Source organism: Rhinichthys klamathensis, unplaced genomic scaffold (genome assembly GCF_029890125.1).
Source record: "Rhinichthys klamathensis goyatoka isolate OS25496 unplaced genomic scaffold, OSU_Roscu_1.1 h1tg000241l_1, whole genome shotgun sequence".
Lineage (NCBI taxonomy): Eukaryota > Metazoa > Chordata > Actinopteri > Cypriniformes > Leuciscidae > Rhinichthys > Rhinichthys klamathensis.
Genome location: NW_026606763.1, coordinates 654,254 through 677,249, shown reverse-complemented (window position 1 = coordinate 677,249; position 22,996 = coordinate 654,254). Strand labels below are relative to the sequence as shown.

At 35.6% G+C, this 22,996-nt stretch overlaps 1 protein-coding gene across 1 annotated transcript in view; it reads right to left on the bottom strand.

The window, feature by feature from the left end:
* Nucleotides 1-22,211, bottom strand: part of zranb3 (zinc finger, RAN-binding domain containing 3) — a gene marked incomplete at its 3' end in the record, with an annotated part of 28,507 nt that extends 6,296 nt beyond the window's left edge. Inside the window, exons 1-6 of the mRNA XM_056265847.1 lie at nt 22,106-22,211; nt 21,812-21,966; nt 6,401-6,419; nt 6,139-6,317; nt 3,505-3,736; nt 588-673 (exon numbers count right to left, since the gene is read on the bottom strand). Of these exons, the coding sequence (XP_056121822.1) occupies nt 588-673; nt 3,505-3,736; nt 6,139-6,317; nt 6,401-6,419; nt 21,812-21,963 (668 nt within the window). The remainder of the gene's footprint in view (nt 1-587; nt 674-3,504; nt 3,737-6,138; nt 6,318-6,400; nt 6,420-21,811; nt 21,967-22,105) is intronic.
* Nucleotides 22,212-22,996: the final 785 nt, after the last annotated feature.

Below are 22,996 nucleotides of genomic sequence, written 5' to 3'. Positions count from 1 at the left end.
TTCAAAACCATCATGGTGAACAACTGAAGTGTGTAAGCTGAAGGAAATAATCCATTATTTATCGGCTTTAATATATCGTCCAAATTTTCTTTTTGGGCCGATAACGATACCATTAAAAAAGAACATATACAACCCTATTTTCTTTACCAAATTTTAAGCAAGTGTCACATGTATACTTTGAGAAAACAATCCCAGAATGCACTGCTATAAGACTAGTGAAAAAATATAGTCAATTTCATGAGATACTGAAAAACAAATAAAAATATAATAATGGAAAAATCATAGGATGGAACAAAATTGGCAGAACTTAAAAAATGTCCACACAACTACATCTTTGAAAACAATTTAACTATATGATTATCAGTAAAAGTTGCCTGATAAATAAATGGTAAATGATAATAATAATAATAATAATAATAATAAAATGGCGTGTAGATTTAGCGTCAAACAACTAGTTGCAAGTTTTATAATTAAATAAATGTAGGAATGTTTACTGTTTGGATTGCACTTAAACTGCATGGCATTGATGCTTTTTATTAATTTGTCCTTTGAATTCTATATTGTAGAATAAAAAGAAAAGTTTTTACTTGTAGTGTGCGTTGCAGTATTTTTTGGCGTAGTCGCTCCAGGTTCCAAATCTCCGTGGATACAAAGCATCAATTTGCATGAAAAGCTGAAAGAGAGAGTAAGATGTCAAAACATCAAACAATGTGACATCATAAATGTCATATGCAGAACTAACTTTACAGTAGCAAAAAAATACCATTAAAAAGAGGGAGACTTTCATAGTTCTGACCTTGGACCTTTGCAATCATGAGTTTATTGAAAATCGGTCAGCAGATTTCTGTTTATAGCTGGTGCAAATGAATACTCTTGCTGATTAAAGCTGATTAAATCAGGTATTAAGTTCATAAATTGCAAATGTGTTTCCTCTAAGAGAAAGTCTCACAGTGCCCATTATGCTCAGTTAGCATAAACTAAACAGCGGTTATCTTGATGAATTAAGAAAACACCGTCTTTCATAAGAAGTCCAGCAAGACGTTTCAGGGGAATTAGGGAAGCAATAGAGGACGAGACTCCTCACATAATATACACACAAGGGTCATCTTGAGAGGTCTTTACATTTTTTAACCCCGTGAACATTTTCAAGACGGAAAATAGCAGCTCTCACAATATACTAGGAAAGTAAACAGAATGTAACATCCCTTAAATGAAGCCTTTATTATTGTCTTTGTATAATGTATTGGTCAATTAACTGGCCATCAGTGACTGGTAGTACAGTACTTTAAAAAACAATTCAGAGTAAACACAATATATAATATGACATGAATAAAACCGAGGCTGTGAAGAGTGGGATTACAGTTTGTTCAGTGGGCCTCGCCTCATTCATAAAACAAGCAGAATGAATTTCATATAAAATGTTCATGAAACCATTTTTGCCACTGTCGAAAGACTGTACATAAAAAATGGTTTTATGAACTATTTACACAGAAATTTAGTCTGTTCTTAATTTTTTTTTTACGAATAATTTGCACAGATTTGTTCTACTCGTAAGAATAGTTTTTACAAATTATTTTTACATAATGGTTTAAGACCGATTTGCACACATTTTTTCTTCTGTAAGAATGGTTTTCGTAATGATTTGCGATTAGAATTCGTAATGGTTTTGTGAACGATTGGCACAAAGATTCGTTCCATTCTTAAGAACAATTCTTTCCCAAACAATTTGCAAATAAATTCGCTCTGCCCGTAAATATGGTTTTGTGAATATTTTGCACAAATTCAAATTGCTCTTAAATTTTTATTTTACTTTAAAGTTTTGCAGAATAAGAAATTCATTCTATAACAATGGTTTTACGAACATTTTGCACAAATTCATTTTTATAAGAACGGTTTTGCGAATGATTTGCAGAGAAATTCGCTCTGCCAGTAAGAATGGTTTTACGAACATTTTGCACAAATTCGCTTTGCCCGTAAGAATGGTTTTCCAAGCAATTTGCAAAGAAATGTGCTTAGCTTTTAAGAATGATTTTCCGAAATTTACACAAATTTGTTCTGCTTGTAAGAATGGTTTTGCGAAAAATTTGCTAAGAAATTTATTCTGCCCGTTATTCTGGTTTTGTAAAAATTTTGCACAAATCCACGCTGCTCGCACAAATTCACTCTTCTCCTAACAATGGTTTTACGATCGATTAGTAAGACTTGATTAACAAACGATTTAAAGAGAAATTCAACTAGAAATCACAAAAAAAGTGTGATTTTTTTTTTACTAACAGTAACTATGCATGCAACAACACGACATATTGTTGAATCAGAATTTTTGTATGCCTCAAATTAAATGCCCGAAAATAAATAAATACGAAAATTCAATGCCCTTGTTTTCGGTTCACCAGAAATATATAAAAAACTTATTTTCAATGTTTCTGCGGCTGAACGATTGACATCCAGGTACAGAACGATGTGACGTATTATTGTACCATCATTTTTATTGTTTCAATTTAAATATAGTGTCCATCCCGTTTAGAATCTACAAGAATTTAGAGGCCTGATTCTTGTGGTTCTAAAACTACCATGAATAAGGATTAGGACATGAAAGCAAAGAGACAGATAATGTAAAAGAGAAGGCCATTGGGCAAAAACACTAAAGAGAGAGAGAGGAAGAGAGACAGGAACGGAGCGAGACAGTGTGAGGACGAGGGTGTTTGTGCAAACTACAAATATTGCTGGCACACCTCTGGACAGAGTAATAACAGCAGAGATGAGCGTTGTGCTTTTGAGACCTCAGAAAGAGAGCTCTCTCTCTCCCTCTCCCTCTCTCTCTTCCTTCTCATTCAGAGCTGTGGCTCTAAAATCACTTTAAATCCTCACTTTTTTTTCCTCACATCACCCCTTGGTATTGATATTCCCCCTCAATAGAGGTCACTGGGTTAAATAAACACACACGCCAGCGTAATATCGAAGCAAACAGAACAAGGTGGACAAAACCACATGAAATGGGATGTCACTGGTGCCAAATTACTGGGCTGTGTCGTATAAAAGGATAAACGTTAAAAACGATCTCTTGTTTGATTGATTAATTTAATTTCGCTGCGAGTGGGTCATTAGACCAGCGAGATAGTAACTCCGTGACAAATTCCAAGCTGTCACTTTACAAAAGAAATGGGAACGACTTTACATGTTTATTTCTACCGTAAACTAATGTGCCGAACAGGGAACTTCATGTTATAACCCGATCATTTTATAGTGTGTAGTCGTACAATAGAAAAATAAATGATTTTAATAACTTAGTGATAATATTCAGGGGGGAAACTTATCAAAACTTTTAATTTATGATATTATCGTACTTGCAATTTTGGGGGACATGAGCGATGACTGGAGGATGGGAAATATGTCAGCTAATGACAAGATCTCCTCCTGGTTTAGCTCAAACAAAACCGTGCTGCATATTACCAAATGGCTTAATAAATCAAAGCAAATGACAAACAGATTTGGAGGAAACCGTACCTCCTCTGGTCTGCCCAGCGCCGGGGTGCCAGTGAGAAGGATGGCACGCTTGGCGTTCTGAATGATTGGCACCAGTATTTTACTACGAGCTGCGTTGCGAGACTTCAGGTAGTGGGATTCATCCACCAGGATGACGCCGAAACGTTGCTTGTTCAGGGCCTCCAGCAGGGGGCGCGCGTCTGTCGTGAGCAGCCCGTATCCCAGTATTGTCACTTTGCTAGTGCTGATACTCCTGCAAAAAAATAAATAAAACAAATTCAAATGTGCAACAGATTTATATTCACTTCCTCAATAACTGTACCTGGTCTTTTTGTGTAAGAGTCATCAATCCATGTAACGCTAAAAAACAAAATGGCAGGTCTCCATCTCTAAAACAAGTTTCTGATGATGGTGACGGATGCAGGAATAACCAATAATATCATGGTTAAATTTTCACAATTCAATCTGATTAAATTTAAGTCCCACCTGGTTCCATTTTGAAAATGTCACATTACAAAAATTGCGTTGTGAATCCATGTCTGTTGTCTTTAAAGACTTTTATACACAATATCACAAAATAAAGCTAGAGTTTTCAGCTAAAAGCAATTTACTAAACAATATTTCATTTTATTTACTGTAATATTTAATAACTTTGTAAAGATTTGTAGGATTTGTGTATGATTAAAGCGCTTTTTATCGGAAAATTTGCTATACATTTTAGCCTCCTTTATTGCAGACCGTTTTAAAAATACCAGACGTACGTTGAAATGCGTCAAGTTACAGACATTGAAGATTCCGTTGTGAAATTCGCTTTTATACACAATATATACAACCGAGACAAGGTAAGCTCAAATTTAAGCAAAAAAAGTCACGCAGCATCTCCATGTTGACGTTAACAAAAATCGAGCTTGCTTCTAAAAACGAACGGGTAAAAATGCCTCAAAATACCGTTGAGTAGGCCAAACGAACTTTGGGCAAAAAAAAATAAAAATAAAAAACTATAAACGAATCTGGTCAGTTGCATTACTTTTTGGCAGCCGCTATCTGCACTAAGTGAAAATAGCATATTTTCTTAGCTACGGCTGCTATTTAAATTTAGTTTAAATAGCAATAGATTCTATTTACATTAAGTACATCAGTGATGGGGAAAAGGAGTAGAGCAAGTTCGGCGAATTCGAAAACGGGTCGATTCGCCTCAAAACGTTCTGCCACGCTATTGGTGATGGTGACAATCCCGTGTCTTGGACAGAGTTACTGTAAATAGCCTCCGCCAACTATTTTTTTTTTGTCTAAAACAAAAACAATATTTGCTCTGCTAGTAAGTTGTAACTTACAAATCCGTCACAACAGAAACTGTGCACACATAGACATATTTATAATAGTTTATATTATTAGTGTTTTTATTGGAAAAGCATTTTACAATCTTTAGCCTCACAGTTTTCAGTTACAGACTGTGTAAAGACGCCAGCCGTACACTGAGAGGAAATGATGTTTGTGCACTATGAGCCATTAGTTAAAATATAATTCACCATGCTGACAGGCCTTCATCAAGCTCGGAGGGAGATGTTGCCATGGTAACGACTTTACAGGTCGGCTCAACCTCGGGCCAGAATTCTCAGGGTAAACAGAGCAATTTGTGAGCCTCTTTTTAGAAGCGTCAATAACAGGCAAAAAGACAACATGACCCTCTGACTGCATGGGCTGTACAATCAATCCCAGCATCCTCTGTGGAAGGGCAGCTCTCATAAGCTCTCTCTGTATCCTAAGATAGAGCTAAAGTATTCTTCATGGAAGATTCCTAGTCGCAAAAGGCGAGATAAGTTAGGATTTGTTTAATATCTCTCCGGGGAGGTGATTTGATTTCATATGTCTGCGGTGTAATTTGTATTGTGGTATAATTTTGTAGTCACTGAACAGGAGATTTTACTTCTGTTTTGTATTTCTACAGGCTGAAAATCTGCAAGAATGGCGTTCATAACTTACTAAAGCTACTCATAAAAATGTGTCACAAAGAGGATGAAAAAAACAGAAAAAACTTTTCCGGAGGCTTCTTCAAAGTCAGACTCAGTCATAAATTTCATGAATCAATTTTGCCACTATGATTAAACTCACACACAGTCTGAAAGAATCAATCTTTCATTTTGAGCAAAAAATCTCTTGGCCACCAGTGCAGACGTTCTCTAGTACGGTCCACTGGATCCCAATGAATTACGAACCGATGTCCTCTTTTTTTTGTGTGTCAGGGACTGCAAAACAAACTTAAACGATCGATTACCCAAGATGCCCATTGGGTGTTTGAATGTAGCTAACATTTACCAGGCATAACATTTTCTCCACTTTAACAACATTAAGATCATGTTTATGTGACGTTTTATAAGAAGATTATCAGATGTTTGGACAAAAATAAAACACTTAAAATAGAATGCAATTTTCCAGATGGTGTGCGCTTAGCAAATAGTTACAAATAATAATAATAAAAAAAAATATTCATTATCTTTTACATTTCAAATCTTTTAAATTATATATTAAGTTCTAAATATAAATCACTTAAGATGTTAACGCCAAGAATGGATTTCTCAATGGAGAAAATTACTTTGATTATCAATTCACTTCCTTTCCAACTGATGTACTCTATTGAACTTAAAGTTGTCGTACATTGTATCGGTCTTGCTTTCCACCAAGTTGATGTCTCTGGGGTCGAGTTCAGGAAGCCACTTCTCCAGCTCTTCAATCCAAGGGTATTTGAGAGATGAAGGTACCACGATCAGCAGAGGCCATTCCTGTTTGAAGATATACGCCACAGAAATGGCCTGGATCGTCTTTCCCAAACCCATCTGATGGCAAAAATGGTGAGTGGTCTTAGGAGTCTCTGGGAAACCGAATTAGATCAGAGTAGAGAAAAGCAAATTGCTCTTACCTCATCTGCAATCATGCACCTGCAAAAGAGAAATGAAAACTAATAAGGCACATCGAACTCACGCTTTCAGAGTTCAGTGACGTTGACCTACCCGGACTCCAGAACATCTTCAAGTCATTCTCTAAATAATTACCCTCTCTGTATCACGTTTTTAATTTCTTAAACCGATGTCCGGAGAGGCACGTATTGATCCAGGCAATATTGTGAAAGCTGGGCTTCCTAGCCAGTGCACATTGCTCAATATAATTTCCCGCACACCTGAACTCAACGACCAATTTCACACTGGCAGCCAGACAGCTTGGAAAAACTCAATCCCGAAGCAGAGCCGTGTGGAGCCCTATTGCGGCATACAGGGGTTTATTTAAAATGGCCATTCATTTAAGACCCCAATAAACAACTAATATAGGCCTTGAATCAATCAAGCTGCTCCTCTAAATGAAATTTAGCCAACATCCTGAGCTCAGCATGTTGTCGTTGAAGATATGAGCCACTTGATTCCTAATCAAAGCAGCAACAAAAAGATCCATATTGTACACTTTCGTAGCCTTACATTTTTTCATTTAAAAATAGTCTACAAAAATGTGAAGAACGTGACCATTTTACACCCGCTCGATAACCCTTAGAATTAAACAGGCTGTTTTTGTTACTATACAAGTTGGCAGATATTTGACCATTTTGAGAATATCGTAATCAGTTAATAACCTTAAAAATATTAAAGGTAATATTTTGTTGGTAAAATTGAGCAAAAACAGTTACTAAAGGGTTTTTAAACATAACAATATTAACTTCTAATTTATTGATCTGTTGTGTAAATTCAATTTCACATTTGCACTCATGCTATTGTGGACAGAAACATCACTCGTGTGATATTACGCTCATTACTTGTGTGATATTGCTTAACTATATCATATGATATAAATATGAGATAAAAATCTCCTGAAGGGGTATTTTTCCACAATCTTTAATCTTAGGGGCATTAAATCAACAGCCCTTATATATATTATATATAAGGGCTGTTGACTTGTGCAAATATATATACATATATATATATATATATATATATATATATATTGCAGTTTAGTTTTAATGAATGATCTGAGTAAATTATAAAGGCAGCTTTGTGATCATTATAACATCTCTGCATAGTAAACTTGTTCAAAAGAAAATAACATAAAAGTGTTTTATGAACATCTTGTATATACTTTTCATCTCTTGCCTGGTGTTTAGTGTATGCTAAATCTGATCTAAAGATCTAAAACTTCCTCCAATGCCACCTGAAGATAGATGCAAATAAATATAGTACAACAAGCCTACAACATTTGTCTATATCCTGGTGATACCAGTAAGAAAGCAAAGCATCAAGACTTTTATCATTTCCGTTACTGAAATGTCACAGTGCTCCGCGAGTCACCCGTATCCATTGTTCAAACAGCGGATCTACTCATTAGAGGGGAGATGTTTCCTCTTTTTCATCTAACTTTCTTTCTTTCTTTTTTTTTAAGTAATGCCGAGAGACACTGATCTTCGGTGGATTCTTTCAGGGGAAAAAATTTAATTGCTTATGCGTGTAGGCAATGTTCAAGGATTTACTGGGAACAAATGAAGCAGATACAAGCAGGGCTACAAAATGAAAGAGCTTTGCATCTTTTTTTGTTTTTATTTCGTTTATTTACTCTTTTTGGTTTATTAATGCGGATTCCAGCAACGCCTCAGTTGGCGTACGGGATGACGTACGGGATGGTCATTATAAACGCGCTCCCTTGACAGCAGCGCATTTAGCTAATGCTGATGCGGCATTTGCATAGTGTACAAATACAGTGCATTTTCCAAACAATACATTACACAGAAGTCTAATGCAGCAAAATGTATTGTAACAATTTTAGAAACAAATCCATCTCAATTGATTCATTGATACAAACAAAAAGTAAGTATTAGTGGGGGGTTTTTTTGGACATCATAGTACATCATGTTGAAAGTACTAGAATTGTTGTTCTATTATGAAAGCAACATGTAAATATTGTGACAATACCTTTTTGTATAATTAATTAATATAAATACTAATAATAAATGTGCGTATATGTACACACACACACACACACATATATATATATATATATATATATATATATATATATATATATATATATACACACACAATAAAATGTATATTTAAAATATATATATATATATAAATGTCAATTGTCAATTCCCTTTTTTAAATAAATAATAATAAATGAAGGAACATACATATTATATAACATATAATACATTTTTAAATATACTGAAAATAAATAGCATTAGTATGTTTTTTGAAAATGATAGTCCAGAATCTCTATAGAATTTCTTTGTTTTTAAATAGTAAAACTCCTAAAAGTTTTGGTTTATTTCCAGGTTCAAACCCCACTAAAACAGCATTATATATAAAAGTACCATGGTATTAATGTCACTGCATTTTGAAATGGCACAAATACTATTACTAAAGGTAATAAGGCATAAAAGTAAGCTAATTTAACCTTATGATATTTTTTATCAGTATCGATAACAGAATAAAGTGACCTCTTGAAATGTCTAGGAGCGACAGAAGAGCAAATAAAGATAAAGAGGTGAGAGACAGAGAGATAGAGAGAGACAGCTATGATGCCCATTTCATCTTGTTTTCTCCTCCCTTACTGTGAAAGGATGATTAACAGCCTCGGTCCTGCTGGTGGGGTTTTATTTTTTCTTGCCTTCAAATTGTTGGAGCACTTGCTAGCGCTGTGTAATGCGTTCTCACACGCCTCGAGTGGCTCTCAGGTGTGTGTGTGTGTGTGTGCCGTTTCACACATTAATCACTGTTCTTTAAATAACGGCGCTTGCAACCGATGCACCGCTGTGTCCTGAAGGAGGGCCCCGTCTGATTTGCCTGTCAACAACACCGTGAACTTAATTCGAGCATCTTTTTAAATGTTACTGCTTCAGCTTGTGAAGTTTCATAATTCACAATAGTGTAAATATATCAAAGCTAACCAACATAGACTGAAAAGTCACAAATCCAACTAGTCAAATATTAAAATATGTATATTGTTCAGCACATCCTTAATACCTTCTCAAGGCATTTTAAAACTAGTCCATACACACCTGCTGTTTTTTTGCCTAAGTCATTGCCCCTGACATGAAGGCCACCGATAGAACTAGTAAAGACAACTTAATTTGCACTAATTCGCTTTGTTATTTCACTTTCATTACAAGTGTAATATTGAATAATCTCTTAATCTTCCTCCATGGCTTCATTTGCACCTCTGATGCAATTATAAGCGGCTGTACAGTATCACTTCTTCGCAGCCTTCATCTCAGATCAATATCTATTGATCGTCTCGGCCACGGCGCTCGATACAGAGACAGATATAGCTTGGCTCCTGTGTGGCACATGGTGGCTGATGGTGTAGCGCTTTGATTGGTGGTTCAGAGTTCAGGGCTCATTAAACCACAGTAATTGTGTCAGCACGGCGTATGCTAATCCGCCCTCGCATAGCATTTCATCATCCAATATGATGAATTAACATGTAGTCAGTCCATACGCTGGTGCATTACAGCTTTATTAGCATCTTTAACGTGGTGTGAGGGTGTTGCGCGTTAGCACGCAGTTGATAAACGTCAGTTTCTAGCTCTTGTGACGCACAGAGAAAAAAATTAGCATAATGCTAATCTGCGGAGAAAAATCTTAAATTAAACAACAATACACGCTGTACTAGTATAACCAGTCTAGATAACTTCTACCACTGTAGAAATGCTTTGTATTTACTTTTATGAACACCTTAATGTTACTACAGTAAAACCGTGGTAAGGCTTAGCATTAGCCCTCACAGTAAACAAAAAACTACATTTAAAGGGTTAGTTCACCCAAAAATGTCATTTATCCCATAATTTACTCATGCCATCCTAGGTGTATATGACTTTCTTCTTTCAGCCAAACACAATCGGAGTTATATTAAAAAATGGGAGAGAATGGTATCTTAGATTTTGTAAGCCCAAAAAAAGCACATCCATCCATAAAAGAAAGTGATCAATACGGCTCCAGGGGTTAATAAAGGCCTTCTTAAGCGAAGAGATGGGTTTTTGTAAGAAAAATATCCATAATTATAACTTTATAAATCACTAATCACCAGCTTCCGGTAACGTCTGTCCGCATGTTCACGAGAGAGTCAAGTTCTGGCCTATGACGTAGGATGTAGGAGTAGCGTAAGCTTAGTTGAGAGTAGACGCCTCTCACGTTTTAAACAAACAGAGCTGGGCAACGAACTCAAGCTCCTCTGACATTTCTCTTTAAAAATTTTCATTTTAGACTTCTAATTCATGACCGGTGCTGCTCTATCCCCTGCGCTTCTGCGTTCATCAATACGTCATACGTAGGGGTGTCACGATTCTCCAAATCTTCGATTCGATTTAATTTTCGATTCTAAGGTCACGGTTCGATTCGATTCTCGATTTTTACTTCTTTTTTTTTTAAGCACAGGTTGCTATGCCATTTTTAGACTTTTATGCAATATAATATCTGACCTTTGTTCGCAATGTGCCACACCACATTGTCAAATTTAAAACATTTATTAAAGGAGAACTCCGGCGCAAAATGAACCTTTGGTCTAATTACACATTGTTACCTAGTCAACCGTTATCTGAGATTTGTTTTCATGATTATCGAATGTAAATAGTTTTATCTCTAAAAACAGTTTAGCCTACAAAGCTAGTATAACGCTAGTATATTGGGCATAGATCAATGACAAATAAAAATCGCTTGTTAATACCACTAACAAGGCTCAAAATAGCCCCACACTAACACGGTAGCATAATGAGGGTCCCTACCCTCTACCCTACTGTTAGTGTGGGGCTATTTTGAGCCTTGTTAGTGGTATTAACAAGCGATTTTTATTTGTCATTGATCTATGCCCAATATACTAGCGTTATACTAGCTTTATAGGCTAAACTGTTTTTAGAGATAAAACTATTTACATTCGATAATCATGAAAACAAATCTCAGATAACGGTTGACTAGGTACCAATGTGTAATTAGACCAAAGGTTCATTTTGCGCCGGAGTTCTCCTTTAACAACATTAAGTGCTTTTAATATAATAACTTATATCTTTAGTCAATTGGAAACTTAAGCAAAATAACCTGCCATGGTTTCTCTTTTGTAACTGCAGTCTTCTTCACAGAAGATGACATTCAAGTTCACAAAACAAACAAACAGTTGTTGGTTTAACAGATAAATCTATGTTTTTGTGGTACCTGCGGAGATGCCCTGCCATGTTAGTCGTGCTGCCAGTGGAAGAATATGGTACACACGCACATAGCAGAGCTTGCAAACTGTGGCTTTTTTGAAGCGCGAACTTTGTCAACATAACTCACTGGAAATCCAAAATACTTCCACACCGGCGACTTCAATGAAAGAGGAGGGGGTTCAAGTTCTGTCGATGGGTCTCCTGCATCTGCAGTTGCCATGCTATCTTTGACTGGCTGTAGCTCAGTTAGAGGAGGTTGACTCGCAGCACTTCAACACGCATGTTTTTTTCCGCTTGGCACGCCGACCGGACGTGACATGGGGACGTGGCAGCATCGACGCTTCCATTTTTTAATTCGAAGTTCGAGATTGTGACTTAATTTCAGTCGATTTTGATTTAAAATCGAAATCGTGACACCCTTAGTCATTTGTCGGGTCAGAGGTCACTTTTCCTGCCGGACTAGACTTGCATACGGTCGTTACCGGAAAGCCAGTGAATATTATGATTGATGGATGAGCTGTTGGGGGCTTTTGGATACCATTCAATCCCATTACAAAGCTTGGAAGAGTCAGGATATTTTTTAATATAACTCTGATTGTTTTTGGCTGAAAAAAGAAAGTCATATACACCTAAGATGGCTTAAGGGTTAGTAATTTTTTTGGTGAACCAACCCTTTAACTTTTTTTTTATTTCTGAAGAAAAAGATGCAGAAACCATGCTAAACATGTTGCTATGCGGTTGCAAAGGTTTTTTGAATGGTTGCTAGGGTGTTTTGGGTGGTTGCTAGGTGCTTGTTTTGATCAAAAGAGCTCACTCCTAAGTCTTTATAATATTCTGATCTTTTGTGTCTATTTTACCAGACGAAAATCTTAGTATAATCTCTTTGAAAAGCAGGGAGAAATGAGACAAAAAGCTGTTTGAATGAGATCCCAAATTAATTCACTATGATTTTACAGTAGTAACAATTACCGACTATGGTATTTTAGAGGAAACTGTGGTTACCACAGTAATTTTTCATAATCTATAGCCTTAGATCTAATACTTCAAGTAATGGCTGCCGTTCACCTTTTGTGCTCTCAAGATATGAAAGCAACCACGGATATCTATCTTCTCGACTGGTAACAAGCCACTGATGAAATCTTGCTATAAACAGCACAGCGCAGCTTAAAACACTGCATCATCTGAGCAAGTATCGTGTCTCAGTGTGTGGTTTGGCTGTGCTGTAACAAAAAAAAGAAGCAATTCTGTTTCAGGGGGATTATTGAATTGCAGAGAGAGAGGTGGGAGATAAAGAGAGAGAAAAAAACGGAAATCAATGGTTTAGAAAACACAGAGTGGTTGTATTCTATTACATGAGGGGCACATCTACTCCAACCGCAAGGTAAAGATTCACACGATTAAACGAAACAGACTCTCCAAACACGTAAACAAACACAAACACCACTAAATACTTCCTGCCTCAATTCTCAGTGGCCGCAACTGTATGCCACCAAGTACAACAAATATGTAGTCTCGCGACTGAAGACAATCAAAGGTTTTATTTAAATGCCTTCCTAATCAAAGTGACACATCTCATGTCTGAATTAACAACCTGACACTGAAAACAACCAATTTTACGTCAGAATTTCTGAATGAAATATGGATATTCCAATAATCATGTGTGAAGGAGGATAACAATATGATCTGACATTTAACTTCAACATTAGCAGGGGGAAAAAAACAAATAGTTTAATTTAAAACAGTCCTTTTTCTTACAGAATTGAACCTGCACCACAGGTTTGAGCACCACAGCTCAATGGGTCAAGATCACTTGTGACGACAAGACATCTGTATAATAGCAACATCTCATTCTGAGTAACATCCTGACACTGAAAACAACTGGATAAACAGCTTGTTATAAAACAATTTGAACACAAACCAATTTGCAATCAATTTTACTTCCAAATTTCTGATTTAATGTGGCGGAAGATAACGAGGTATGATCTGATATCAAACTAATAAGTGAAATGCTCCAAAAGAAGTCTAGTTCAGGTGGAAGAGTGATCTCTGACCCCACGCAACAAGACTCACATACGGCCGCTGCGGAGGCCAGTGATTATTAGGGCTGTCACTTTTGTGAAAAAATCCTGTTCGATTTTTGAGACATAATATTGTAAAATCGATTTTCCATGTCTAAAGACGTTTCCATTTTCAACACCAAATACAGGCAAATCCACGGACACCCTACAGGCATTAGGACGAGCGTAAAGAGGGCGCTTGAGACGCACAAGTCAGCGATATTTCTGATGATTTATTGGCGTGAAGTTTCGTGCACAATAACAAACAGGAGTGCAACATTCAGGGATTGAAATTAACACCCTCGACTCGCCAAATGCGGGTAAAAATTAACCACTAGCCAATTTGGCGTTTGGTTTTTATGTTTACTCACTTTGCTGGGGAAGTTCGTGTAAGCCAAATCTGTGTGGATTTAGCGCAAATACGCACCTCGTGAGTCCTCATGATATATTAAAAACAGCGTATTGCGCAGAATCTGCGCATTTCTGGCTTACTTGAACACACACGTCACTAAGCAACAAATAACGGCGCGCTTGTTCACTTGCATTGAAGTAATAGGGAATATTAAAAAGCATTTGGTTAACAGAAAAGACATTGTTATTTTCCAGAATCCTTCATGTTCTGTGTGTCCTGTATTGATCTGTCCATCTAAAACACATTTTTGGTTAAAAAAGAAAAAAGGCCGTTAAAATCGATTCCCTATTTTCGTTTTCGAAACTTATGTTGGTTGGTCCGATCGATTGTGCAATCGATTTTCGAACGTAAAGTTACAGCCCTAGTGATTATAGTTTATAAAGTTATAAATATGAATATTTTTCTTACAAAAACGTATTGCTTCGCTTCAGAAGGACTTTATTAAACATCGAATTACTCTGTTGAAGATGTAATTAATTCCAAGCAATTTATTACTTTCTTAGAGTAACTTACCAACACTGCTGGTTACTGGTTACAGTTAAAAGTGACATTTCATTCGGATTAACAACCTGACACTAAAAACAACATTAAAAAAAAGGTTTGTTTAGACACAATTTGTATGCAAACCAATTTGCAACCAATTTTACTTCCGAAATTCTGAATAAAACTAGGACATTCCAATAATTGGTGGGGAAGAAGATAACGAGGTATGATCTGGCATTAAACTTCGACATTAGTGAGAAACGAATAAATAAAATGCTCAAAAAGAATGTGCCAACGTTAAGTCAATGTTAAATAAACCCTTGGAGCAAATATCAATTTACTGTTTCAGCATCGGCGCTGCTCTCAAATTATCCACGTTAATGAGATTTTCTCTTAAGTCTGTCAAGTCTAATATGAAAAGTAAACAGTAACTAACCACCTTCATTTCCCACGGCAAAAAACATTAAATGAAAAGTGGCTACTCATTGGAGATGACACACAGCCGTGTGGACGCCTGTCCTGATTCATTAGACTGTAGGTGGAGAGTCTCTGTACGGATAAAGTAATTACAGTTGAGGATTTCTGGGGTTATTGGCTGGAGTGGAGATTACATATTTAATTAGAGAGCAATTATCTGGGGCCATAATCCGCATGCTAACTGATTAGCGGGATCAAAGCGCTACACAAGGGGAAATTAATCGCTAAATTAGATTCAAGAACAAAAAACAAAGGACGAACCACACGCCCGTTCGGATAAAGTGATAGCTTCATAGAGGTGACTGATGTTGGCTTCATGGCTTGATGTCGTGACTTCTAAGCTGCTTCTGTTATCAATAATGTCTAGATCCAACACAGAACCCAGGACACTGAACAGAGACACTGCATCCAAATGAATGAATATTAAATCTTTTGAATCCTATTGAGTCTTAACTTAAAGTGCCTCTGAGTGGAAAGTTACATTTAGAATGACATACACTATTGTTCAAAAGTTTGGGGTCAGCAAGATATTATTTTATGGAAAGAAATGAATATTTGATTTATTGTTTATTCATCCTTTTGAACTTTCTATTTATCAAAGAATCCTGAAAAAATATTTCCACAAATATATGAAGCAGCACAACTGTTATAAGAAAAGTTTCTTGAGCATCAAATCAGCATATATTAGAATGATTTCTTAAGGGTCATGTGACGCTGAAGACTGGAGTAATGATGCAGAAAATTCAGCTTTGCATCACAGGAATAAATCACATTTTAAAATAGAAAACAGTTCTTTTAAATGGTAAAAAAAAAATTAAAATCCACAATATTACTGTTTTACTGTATTTTTGATCAAATAAATGCAGCCTTGGTGAGAGACTTAAACATTCAATAAAACACTTTACTTTCCATAGACCTCTTTGACTTTTTGATTGTCAAAAAGACATTTTATACAAAATTGCATTAAAAATGCAAGAGAATTAAAAGTAAAACTGGAACACCTTCATCCGCAGTCATATGACAACACAGCGATAATCTTTTTATCCAATATTAGATTGCAAAACATCTTTGCATAAATATAATAGAACCATTTTGTTATTGCCAAAGTGCACAAATAAGGATTAAAAATCGGTTGCAACATATCAATCACAAAAAAGAAATATTGTTAAATCTTTTCTATTGTTTTAAACGTCTACATTACATAATGTTTAACACACTATTTTTACTGCATTGTAGTCACATAACTTCATCCAGATATTTTGAATTCATTTAATTTTGTATTTTTTGTAAAAAAAAAGAAAAAAAGGAAGGTCAAGTTAAGTGAGTTGCATCATGGGATATGGTACTCACATCGTTTTCAGATCATGATCAAACCATCTAATATTAAACAAAGAGAATTAAAGTGAAGAAAATTATATTTGTTTATTGAAGAGAGTTATCTATCAGCAGCTGGCACTGTGCGAAGCCGTACCTGTCTAGTTAAAGAGGAAATTAGTGTCGGCCCACTGAATACAGTCAGACTTGATTACAGTCAATAAAAGCTCATTTATTCTGCAGCCAGATGCACCAGAGCCCTTAAAGGAAGAAAACCCTTAGAATAATACCCTTACAATTATTAAGGGTTTTCTTAACTTAAGGATCAGCAACAAACACATTAAGCCAAATCCGTCAGTGTGGAAAGTGGGAAATTGTGTTCGAGTGTTTTTTTAGAGCTGTTTGTTCAATAATACATTCAATAAAAGATGCATTATTTATGGGAGCTAAAAGAAACAAAACATCTGCCTGATTGTGGATGTAAAAATACACAAAAACAAACGGCACAATATAATTCTTATCAGCTTTGCGCATAAATATAATAATCATCAGTTAAAAAACATATTTTTTTTTGTAAGAATAAAAATAAATTTATATTTATTTGTTCGTTTAATAATATGTTGTAACGTTCATTTTTGTTTCCGTTTTATTTTCCTGAGGTACGTCCCAATGTGTGTACTTATGCACTATTCTATGACATTTTAAAGTATAGATAGTGCAAGTAGTGGGTTCACACTGAAAATTCAAAAAAAAAAAGGGCACCTTAAAAACTCGGATGATGAACTAAATTAACAGAAAAAAACGAAGTGTGGAATGTTCGGCAATTCATACACTAACTCGTCAACTATTACATACTGTTACATGTAAATTACATAGCGGGTGGGTGGGGCTATCAGATTCCAATGAATGAAAAAATAATCTTATAAAATTCACACACTACACAGATGAGAACAGTGCAAAAGTACATAGAGTATGTGCATAGTGTACTGTATAGTGTGTCATTTGGGACGCAACTCTCAACTTTTAGTTTTTAACTCTTTGTTTCCCGTTTCCTTGGTTTCTAGAAAGTTCTCATTTGTTGTCATGGCAACTCATTGAATGATTGATTTGTTTCACCTGTTCCTTGCTTAGCCTTTTGTTTCTCTGTATATTTAGCCCTCAGTTTCAGTTGATCTTGGACCGTTCTCGTCTTTGTTTACATTGATGTTTTAGCTGATTGTTATACTCCAGCATTCTTGTATTCTCGCGTATTTCTGTTTTGTCAGAATTATTAATAAATGTGACTGCTGTGATTAGATCCTGCCTCTACTCTCTTCACAGCATACATGACATACGTTCAATAAAAGATGATTATTTATGGAAGTTTAAAGAACAGCTGCCTGTTTGTGGATGTAAAAAACATAAAAATATTGTAAAAATACACAAACTAAAGGTTTTGGTTATCGATAAGTGCATAAAATGTACAAATGGAAAAAGACAATATAATGCTTATCAGCTTTGCTCATAAATATAATAATTATCAGTTAATAAATATTTTTATATTTAAAAAAAGTAAACAAATAAAACAAATTAACACCACGCACTATTAAAACACAAATAAATTGTTTATTTTTTATGAATTACTTATTTTTATATTTTCTGTTATCAATGTAATTTTTGTTAAAACTTTTGTTATTCTGATGTGCGTTTTTGTCAGCTCTTTTTGTTTATCTAAAATATGTTTATATAGTTTATAAATTTGTATCTCCATTTTAGTTAACATCAAGTTAAACTAAACGAAAATGTTGCTTTGGAAACTAGCTGAAATAAAATAAGTTTCTTAAATATATATATATTATATATTAATGTTTACTTTATTTTGAAATAGCAAAAAAAAAAAAATCTAAGGGTTTAGTTAATTATTATAACACGGTCAGTAATTGGCTCTGTTTTGTTCTCACCCTTAAATAAAGCTATTGAACAAATTGAAAAAAAAAAGATATTTGTAACTACAACCATCCCATCAGCCACTGTGACTCCTTTGGGATTCTGACATATCCGTCCCGCTGAATGTCTGCCTAATTAAGTGACTGACCCTGTCTGCACCAAACAGAACTCTGTGTGTCCTGCCATCGATCCGGGACCCCTCGGCAGCGTCGACTAACTGACCCTGTCTGACCCGGAACATTGACTGACAGAACTGGAGTAAATTAGATTCTCACCTGCTTAAATCAGGCACAGGTTAAGAGATAGAATGACAGAAAGACATAGAGTGAAATATAAAGAGAGTTGTTCCGTTTCTAGATACCAGATGCAACAATACCCATTTTATAAGAAACACAGGGGTACAAAAAGTATACCTACACTGATGAGCCAAAACATTATGACCATCTGCCTAATATGCTGTTGGTCCTCTGCGTGCTGCCAAAACAGCGCCGACCCGCCGAGGCATGGACTCTACAAGAGCCCTGAAGTTGTCCTGTGGTTTCTGGCACCAAGACATTAGCAGCAGATCCTTCAAGTCCTGTAGGTTATGAAGTGGGCCAAATTAGTTGGTCCAGCACATCCCACAGATGCTCTTTTGGATTGAGATCTGGGGAATTTGGAGGCCAGGGCAACATCTTGAACTCTTCATCAAGTTCCTCAAACCATTCTTGAACAATAGGTGCTTCTCAATACTCAAATTGATGCTTCCTTGTTTCCTCAAGCCTGTGACCCAGAAATCGATTGCACTCAGCCACCTTGAAGGACATCCCAATTCTCTAATTGCACCGAGAGGAGGCGAGGAAGCTTCATGTGGAGTCATGACTCATGAGCGAGCGCACACAGGTGTATCCTTCCCTCGCATCGTAAGGGGGTGGAGCTGAGACACAGGGAAAGGAACCGAGGAAAGGAAACAAGGATGCACAAATAAGACATGAGAAGCACCCAATGGGTCTCATTCATGAAACACGAGCAGAACGGATTTTTGTGTAAATCGTGTGTAAAGTGGTTCTGGCGTAAATTTTCGGATTCATTAAAATGTTCGTATTTTCCAAATGTTAGTTGGTACACAAGAAATCTACACCTGCTCCCACCCACGCGTAAATAGTGCGCTTAATACCCGAACGTTTTGCTCATTAATAAGGCTGCATTTTAATTCACCTTAATCGGGTACATATTTGCACAGCATTTTGAAAAAATATTATATATAGTAATTACATACGGTTTTTCTTATTATGAGAGCCAGTAATAGCATCTGCGATGGTGGTCCTTCTCCAGTTTGAATACTATTTTTCCGAAGTGAACTAATTCGTTTTTTGCTCTCAAGCTTAATGTCGAACCATTTTCTTCTCACTTCTGGGAATGTTCGATTAACAGATGAAACTCCATTAACTGCATCTGTAATATGCTGCCAAGCTTCCTTTTTTTTAGGACCCGATACGCCACTATGTACGCTTGAAAATAAAATGTGGCGTTTTGAATGAACTTCTGATAATAACACTTCAATTACTGCATCTGAGAATTTTTTTTTTTCATTCGCATTCATGTCATAATATGATGCCCATATATAGTTGTCAGTCGGATTTAATGGGCGGGATTAATGGTAATTGAGAATGAACGTGCACGCGCATCCCATTTACGACTGATTGGAATTCATTAACACACACACACATTTCACTATCACATCTGACGTTTACGAAGTATTTGTGAATCAGGAGAAGAGTTTTCGGGAATGTCTCTTTATGCGCAAATCACTCGCATATTTACTCGTATATTTACGAATGTTTCATGAATGAGACCCATAGTGTGCAGTGTGGCAAGGTGTATTATCCTGCTGAAAGAGGACGCTTCCATCAGGGAATACCATTGTCATGAAGGGGTGCACCTGGTCTGCAACAACTTTAGGTGAGTGGCACGTGTCAAATTTACATCCACATGAATGGCCGGACCCAGTGTTGCCCAGAGCATCACACTCCCTTCCACAGTGCATTCTGGTGCCATCACTTCCCCAGGTAAACGGCGCACACGTACATGGTTGTCCATGTGAAAAAGAAAACGGGACTCAACGGACCAGGCAGGCTTCTTACACATGTCCAGTCCCAATGCTCACTCGCCCATTGTAGGCGCTTTCCCCCCATAACCATCATTAAAATTTTGTGTGGCTTGTTCCACAGTAGGCCTTCTATTGGCTCAGACCAATGAGCCTTGGGCGCCCAACACCCTGTTGCCGGTTTGTGGTTTGTCCCTCCTGGGACACTGTTGGTATTCTCATCACTGCTGACCGGGATCAACCCACAAGTCTTGCCGTTTCAGACATACTCAGACCCAATTTCCTTGCCATAACAATTTTTTCCCTTGTCAAAATCGCTCAGATATTTATTCCTGCATCCAACATGTCGCTTCACCTGTGACTACTCATGATGTTTTGGCTCATCAGTGTAAATGTTATGATATTAGTGGTTAAGATTTTGAGAACAAAACACCTAATATCCAATTACTAAGCAAAATTAAAATTAAAATAAAAACATTTATCCTTCTGCTTCCTGACTTTCAAAAGTTATGATTTAATCTTGACCAAAATAATAGTCTTTGCAGTAATGATTTTAAAGCAATAGACCATCTTTTCATGCCCTATCATAAATAAATTTGACAAGTAGGATTTTGAGTGGATTTTTTTTTAGAAAGCAAACAGTACTTAAGCATCATAAACTATATATTGATTCATCCAAAATTATTTGTAAATAAAGCCAATCAATTTTCAATTTTAACTGGTGAACTGGAATTAAATAATAGTTCATTAATATTTATGAAAAATAATAATGTGGCTAAATTATTGAGATTATTGAATATTGTAGGAATTACCTATTTTTTTAAACTTGTTTTTATTATTATTATTATTATTATTATTTAGATTTATTTAATTATTTGATGCATGAAAATATTTACACTACCAGTCAAAATTTTGGAATAATTGTTTTTTAAAGGTTTTTTATATGCTCAACAAGGCTGCATTTCTTAATAATAAACACAGTAAAAGCAGTAATATTGTGAAATATTATTACACTTTAAAATAACTGTATTGCATATAGTTTACATTTTTTTTTTTTTATAAATTCAGCCATGGTGAACAGAAGAGCATTCTTTCGTAAACATTGAAAAATCGTAATTACTCCAAACTTTTGAACGTCAGTGCTCATGTACAGGTTACATGAATGTATGTATGCGTTTGAGATTTTGTCTTAACATTTCATTTATTTGTATCGAAAGATGTACATTTATGTTATATAAGTGCATTTCTAACGTGCACATTTATAACTTGTTTTGCCTGATTTGTTGTATATTGATACACTTTGGAATAAAGAAAAGAACAGAATTGGAGATCAAGATGAAAAAAATTGGTTATGAGCGAAACAAAACAAACAAATAAAAGGCTGAAGAAAGTTAACTGACCGTCCATCCATTGATAGGGCAAAACAGACACCCTCTCTCTGGAAGGGCATCAGCTTTTCCTGCAGTTTCTGTGGAAGGAGTTGAAGTGCATCCTTGCCATGTAGGGAAACCCCCTCTGGACCTCTTTTGACTTGACTTCTCATTGTTTTCATTCTCTGTATATTACAAATACATGCACTCAGATTCATACAATTAAATGATATGCATTGTGGTTTGTAGTTTACTAAATTACACACATTAAGAAGACAAAACAAAAACATCATAATATAATACTGCAGCATTACTTTTTCACACTCACCAAGAGACGATCATTCCGGAATTCCTTCTGCCATGATTTGACATTTCGCGGCAATACAGTGAGTTGCGTCACAAAATACGCTGTGCGTCATATCCGCGCGACGAGTGGCAATTTTATGGAAATTAAACTACCGGTATATATATATCTGTAGTCAAAATAATGTTATTTTTGTTTTGTTACTGAAAATATTTTTGGAATATAAGACATTTTACTGGCAACTAACACTTAATTGAGTGTGTCTGGCAACTTCAAATGTGTTTATTTAAAAATTTAAGGTGCCTCGATGTTGTACTATTTTTTTAAACAGTCAAAAGTGCATTTTTAATCAAATATAGTCAGTTTTAAGAGTAAATGTCACTCACTGAGTTTCTTTCGCCCTTCTGTGGATCTTAGAAATGTAAACCAAACCTAGAGCGGAGAACAGAGAAACAAAGCAGTACTTCCGGGACGTGAGTACTGATCACCGATTGGTTAATCTCGCGTCACGTGACATAAAGAATCAAAAAGGAAAACTTTACACTTTCAATAAATTCAATAAGTAAAATAACATATTTACTATTATTACTGTTTAGTTTATGAATTATGACATATTGAAAGCTTATTCGCCATTAGATTAAATTAAACAATTATATTAAATTATTAAAGTGTTTATAATAAAGATAATAGGAAAAATAAAGGTTTAAGATTTAAATAAAAAATATTCTAAATGTATTTGCTTAAAGTATAATATTAAAGTGTTCAATGTAAATATAATAAACTTGTTTTAGTAATTTCTTTACTTTCCATATTATTTGCATGTTATTTTTTATTTAAAAAACGATTCTTTTTGTTTTTTAATTAGTGTGAAGTTCAATTAAATTTAAGCTCACACGTTGTTTTAAAGCTTA